Genomic DNA, 6,282 nt, shown 5'->3' on the forward strand with positions numbered 1-6,282 from the left:
TCCTTAGTTAACCAAAGAAATTTGAAGGCTGAGACAGGAATATCCCCTCCCCACCCTCTGCCATGCTCCAGTGACTACAGTGTGTGCGTGTGTGTGTGCGTGTGTGTGTACGCGTGTCTCTGGGAGAATCAAATGCCACATTTTTATATCTGCGTGAAGACTTGAAGTTTGATTTTTTTGTGGGAAATTATACTCCTTAGTCTCTGTGATGTTAAACCAATATTTGATGCATCCATTTCCCGTTGAGAATATGCAGTGATGTCAATGTCTTGTGAGAGTTTACGTCAAAGCCAGAGCATTGCATCCATTTCCAAGTCTCTTTATATTTTCAGTTCCTCTTAAATCAGCCTCATGTTACATTCCTTTTATAACCATGGCGGCTTGGGGAACTAGATTAAAGGCCGCTGTCTTTTTCAATTATTATAATATTTTTTTTCAATCAAAGATAGATAACCTACATTTGAATGTGGAACTTGATACTTCATTAAAAAAAAAGTGTGAATGATTTTATTTTGAAAGGTAAAACCGGAATCACGCAAGTTAGCTAAATTTAGTAAACAGGAAATGGGCAGTTTGCAATCAATATATTAGCACAAAAAAATGTATTCTTGAAAACCCCCATTATGAGGATTATATATATGTGGCTGTACAACGGTAGTATTGCTAAACAAGTCATTAAAATTAACTTATCTGTTATGCCATTTGTTTTTTGATAAATCGTAAACGTTACGCGTCAAATTGGGCGTTGTCTAGCTGTGACGATTTTATTTTGAAGGTCTTACCGGAACACACACTCTTCCCACTCTCGCTGGGTAGCTTGACCACTAGTTGTGATGTTAGCCTGTTTTCTTGGACACTCCTAGCGCTTATTCCTTAACTTCCCTGGTAATTGCTTCAAAAAACCCAAAACCATGGCCGAGCAGGCCTCGGGACCTCCTCTGTCGTCCCAACATGACGGTAAACGTGTTGTTTTTGTAGTTTGTTTGTTTGTTTTAGTGTGTTGTTGAGAGCTTTGCGAGCACCGAAGCCAGCAGCGGCCCACTCTGTGCATCCATGACAACATTAGCTTAGCTCAGTTAGCATCATCATGGGCGACGTGTCACTGGCTTGTTTTGGAACATATAACACTACGCAGTTGGCGCATTTACATGTCAACTTGGAACTAGTTTGTGGGAAGTTTACTGAAGCTTTACTACACATAGCAGCTGTGGTAATTCATCCTAATATATAATAACTAACCAAGCTAACGTTGTCTTTACCACTACAGCTGGTTAGCTGTTAGCTAAAGCTAGTCTTGACTAATATGCTCTAAAGGTCGGCCTCTTCAACATGGATTTTATGGATTATATCGGTGCATTACGATGTGCTGTGTGTGGCCTGCACTCTCAGGGGTTGGACCATAATACAGGAGGTTGATCCTGCAGGAGGGTTCTCAAACAGGGGGCCGGGGACCATCTTGGGATCCTGCAGGATAATCTGTGCTGTTGAGCTTTGAGTGCTGATCTATTTTTTATTTTATTTTGTAGAACCGTTGCAGTCAATGCTACGATTTGCAGGTATAGAAATTATGCATAATTATGGGAGGTGTTTAGATGTAGGCAACGTTGTTTTATTAATTGTATTCATAGGTTTCACTTCCCACACTTAACTCTGGCTTTAGCAATAAAGATTTTTCCATTTGCATCATTTAGGATTAAAATAAATCCTATTTTCATTTTGCAGTTTCACTGACATGGAAACACGAGAGAACCCAATAATGTGACGTACAGGTGACTTTTTGAAAACTACTTAAAGCATTAGAACGCTCTCTCTGCCAGTCAATCTTTGTTTATTAGTTTCAGGGTTTACAAAACATTTTCATGTACAATTCCTCCATTTGACAAAGTTTTGTCCAAGAGAGTGTCAGTGTGTGATTTAGTGTAAGAAGTAGATGAGACCTGACAAACCTAAAGTGAAATGAAACATATATGTTTTTTATTGGGGTCATTACAATCAATATTTGGAAACAGAGCACGTTGTAATGGTTTTATTATAGTGTAATACAGGTTATGAGGATGTTTTCGGTTATTGGTCTTCAAAGATTGATTGACTATAAACACTCTGATCGTTCAATTTAAAATGTAAGATTATCTGAAATATTGCTATTAATGTTGTACGTTTGGATAATTAGGGAAGGTCTTTCACTTATATCGATATACATACTTGTGCCGTTCTGTGTGAAAGGTGAAACGAATCATAAAGTAATTAGAAGCTGCTCTTCTTTATCAGGTGATCGGGCAGTAAGTGTCGGGTTTATAGCATGCAGTCTTTTTGTATTGCGTATAATAGAACCTCACCTCAGTGCTCAGAGGTAAAGTCAGGTCTTGATCCACTAAAGTGTTAGATATCGTCCCTGTTTACGTTCTCTAATAATCTCTGAAGCCTCTTTATACTTTTGTTTGCTGGGCTTCTTTTATTTGCTGTGTTCACCGTTAATTCACCTTACAGATTCTAGATGTTACACGTTTGTGTGACGGCTGAAAAGTGGAGTGAGTTTGAGCTTCCTCTCACTTTGCATCTTCAGTGAATTGATTGTTGTTTGGTTAATAATTACTGGCTCTGTTTACACAGCGATCTTTGTGCATTCCGAAAAGCAAATGCAGGAGTTCTCTGTGTTCTTTGAGTTAACGTGCAAAAGAGCTCGACATGCTGTCTGCATAAATCCACCGAGAAGCCAACAATGTGAATGTGTGTTGAGATTATGTGTGAAGGAATTCCTGCTTTAGAGTCCGTTCAGCTGTCACATGATCGTCGTGGAGTTGAGCTGCTTGTGTTTGTTTCCATCGGTCGTCTGTGTTTGAGGGTATCGTTGACTCTCTGGTTTTGGATAAGAAAGGAAAAAGATAAGATGTAAAGCGGCGCTAGATGTAGGAAACAACAACATGTGACTTCAAGCCAGTTTGGAAGACTTTTGCTCATCAGTTTAGACTTTGGAGTGTTTGTTTAAGAAGAGTATTAAATAACCTGATACTGCATAGATAAGTATGGACTCTACAGAGAATGTGTTTATTATTTCTATTAAACAATGCTTATCATTCAACACTAGAGTAAACCAATCTCCTTACGTTTGTTAAAATAACTCTGGATACCTTTAGGAGTGTGATTGTTTACTCATATTTATTTATTGGTTTCCTGTAACTGGGAAACACGTTTTGCTGACCACTGACTTGATACCTGATTCTTTTGTTTTATTAATGTGTAACTACGTCCATAAACCTCCTTAAAGGAGTCAGCGTGTAACAAAGGAAAAGTCTAAAGCCGCTTTAGATCTCAATTTAATTTGGTGAGTACAGTTTGATGTTGCGGTTCTCAGACCTGCTGAAGGTCCACATGTCACATCTCAGGGGTTGTGAGATGATTTCCAGAAGAAGAAAGCAGTAAAGATTTATTGTGTCTGCATCATAAAAGATTTTGCAGACTTAAGGGAGTACTTCATTCACAAAATTATAATTTATACATCAGTTAATCACCCTTGTGTTACTTTGAACATTTTGAATCTTCTCCGTCATTCAGAGGTGCTCCAGCAGCGAGTGGCCGCTCTGGAGCAGGAGAGGGCCGAGTTCATCAAACTCAAGCAGCAGCTGGAGGCCGAGTTCAACCAGAAGCGAGCCAAGTTCAAAGAGCTCTACGTGTCCAAGGAAGGTGAGGATACCACCTCCGTTCACACTGAAACATGGACGATAACGCCGTACACAACGCTGCTTTACCTTCACCTCCTCGTTCCTTTCCCCCCCAGAGGAGCTGAAGAGGCAGAACGTGGTGCTGGAGGGCGCCCAGCTCGAGCTGAGCTCCGTCCTGGACCAGCTGTCTCGGGTCCGGAGCGAGATGGAGACCATCAAGACTGTCGCCACCTTGTCGGAGAACACCAGGCAGGAAGCCGTCGACCAGGTCCGCAGCCAGTGGCAGGAGGAGGTGGCCTCGCTGCAGGTCATCATGAAAGGTAAAAACCAGTAGATTACATACAGAGTCAGAGACGTACATACAGAGACGCGAATAGACACAAATTTGCGCCGGGCGGCTCCTCCTGTCATCACTGACGTCCTGCCGTTGTTGAATCAGGATAAAATACTGTCCGTGTTCACCCAGAGCTCTACGATACCTCATATTCGTAGAGACCGGACCAAACTATGTGTATAAATGTTTGTGTGTAAACCATATGGTACAAACAATGAATAGACGCTGACGTATTTACACCAAGGTGACGTTATGTTGAGTGTTGATGGAGCTGCTACAATGTTAGCTTAGAATAGCACCGATCGATTGGAGCTCCATCGAGAAAACAAGTATTTTAAAAGTTATTTGCTTGTCGTCTTGCGGAGAGAACTAACAAAACAGGAATTCAGACTTTTTACAAATCGGCATCATTATGTAGTTATTTCGGAGTGCCTTTTTGTCTGTTTATTGCAGTTAAATCAAAGCAAAATCTGTTTATTTTGGGTTCAAACTGCTGTAGTAAACCAGCTAGACACAGGGAATACTCCTCCAGATGATGTTATAAACTCAGACAAGAAGACGTTTAGTTTCCCGTGTTATCCGAGACTTCCACAACAAGTACAAAGCAGAAATAGAGGTTTTCTTAAGAGTCTCACTGTTTCATTTTCTGCGTTCCTCTTCTCTTTGTCGTCCGACCAGAGACTGTGTGCGAGTACGAGGTCCAGTTCCACCAGCGTCTGGACCAGGAGCGAGCCCAGTGGAACCAGTACCGGGAGTCCGTGGAGAGAGAACTGGCTGAGCTGAGACGCCGCCTCACCGAGGGTCAGGAGGAGGAGAACCTGGAGGACGAAATGAAAAAAGTAGGCTTACCGTTGTACTTTAACTCTGTATATAGATGTATTTTTATGTTTTAGAGAACGTGCAAAAATGCTCCTTAATGCTATTTAATTGGACCATTTAAAGCCTCGGGAGGCGAGTGCTGTATACAATCTATATTGTTTTTTGGGTGAACTTTTCCTTTAACGCCACCAGAAAGTCTTGTTTTTGCTGATCTTCTCGTGGTTTAACTTCTCGCCTCACTGCAGTGATGCACAGGTGTACTCCAGGACACCGTGACATCACTGTTGAACGAACCTTTGAACTTTGAGGGCTACTTTCAAGCCTTTGTGTTAATTTACAACCAGTATAAAATCACCTTTTTAGTTTGCAATGGATAATGTCTACAAACTAAAATGCAGTTTCTATACAAACCCGTGACTTGTTGCGTAGCTGTACGTGTGTTTTACATTTTTTTAATGAGTGTTTAACCCCCTTTAAAGGCGCAGGAGGATGCAGAGAAGCTGCGTTCAGTGGTGATGCCCATGGAGCGCGAGATCGCAGCCCTGAAAGCCAAACTGACCACAGCTGAGGACCGGGTGAGGGAGCTGGAGGCCTCCAAGGTGAGTCAGCAGCTACTCATACTCTCATATTGATCTGATCGTTATGTGTCATGTTAAAGGGGTCACATGTCGGGATAACACCACAGAGAATACAGTTCCCCTCCAGCTCATTGTTTTGTTTTATAAATGCATAAATAGTAAAAAACCTTGTACGCCGCCGGCAGACAGACGCAGTCAGCAACAAGCTGGTGCAGAAAGTGGAGCATTTAGCAGCTAAAGAGTCGGATCATTTCCCTCAAGAGGTGACGGAAATGAAAGCGGAGCTAACAGGAGAGTGAATGTTGGACTTCTATTCATCTCTGAACTCCTAACAGATGCTAACGTTTGCGGAATATGAAATAATGCAGCTTCCTGTCTCTCCTTCTGCAGTCACAGTAACTCTTATAATAACTATTATATAAATATATATTATATTATATTAACTCTTTTCCAGGTGAAGGAGCTCAACCACGTTCTGGAGGCGGAGAAGTCGTGTCGTACGGACCTGGAGATGTACGTCGCCGTGTTGAACACTCAGAAGTCCGTCCTGCAGGAAGATGCAGAGAAACTACGGAAAGAGCTCCATGAAGGTACTCGGTTATGCTTCATTATTTTATTTATGAATGAAAGTCCTTTTGATCTGTAGAGGAAATGTAATGGCTGCTAAGGTTGATGAGAAGACTTCAGAGAGAAAGAGGAACACAGAAACACGGTCCTGCTCAGATCTGAGTCTCATTAGTGACAAAGATCAGTGAGATAACTCAAAAATATGACTCAATGGATGTGTGTGGCAAGTTTGGCACAAAGCCTTTTTAATAAGCCGTGGTGAGAAGTACCAAAGTACAGACCCAGATCCTCCAGCAGAGACCGGTCCACCGTGGACGGACCCAGA

At 41.8% G+C, this 6,282-nt stretch overlaps 1 protein-coding gene across 1 annotated transcript in view; it reads left to right on the top strand.

Annotated features, from left to right (window-relative positions):
* Positions 1–786: 786 nt before the first annotated feature.
* Positions 787–6,282, top strand: part of rabep1 (rabaptin, RAB GTPase binding effector protein 1) — a 21,005-nt gene continuing 15,509 nt past the window's right edge. Inside the window, exons 1-6 of the mRNA XM_031874135.1 lie at positions 787–957; positions 3,553–3,681; positions 3,776–3,979; positions 4,672–4,832; positions 5,292–5,411; positions 5,845–5,980. Of these exons, the coding sequence (XP_031729995.1) occupies positions 912–957; positions 3,553–3,681; positions 3,776–3,979; positions 4,672–4,832; positions 5,292–5,411; positions 5,845–5,980 (796 nt within the window). The 5' untranslated portion in view covers positions 787–911. The remainder of the gene's footprint in view (positions 958–3,552; positions 3,682–3,775; positions 3,980–4,671; positions 4,833–5,291; positions 5,412–5,844; positions 5,981–6,282) is intronic.

This window comes from Anarrhichthys ocellatus, unplaced genomic scaffold (genome assembly GCF_004355925.1).
Source record: "Anarrhichthys ocellatus isolate YVR2014 unplaced genomic scaffold, GSC_Weel_1.0 scaffold78, whole genome shotgun sequence".
NCBI lineage: Eukaryota > Metazoa > Chordata > Actinopteri > Perciformes > Anarhichadidae > Anarrhichthys > Anarrhichthys ocellatus.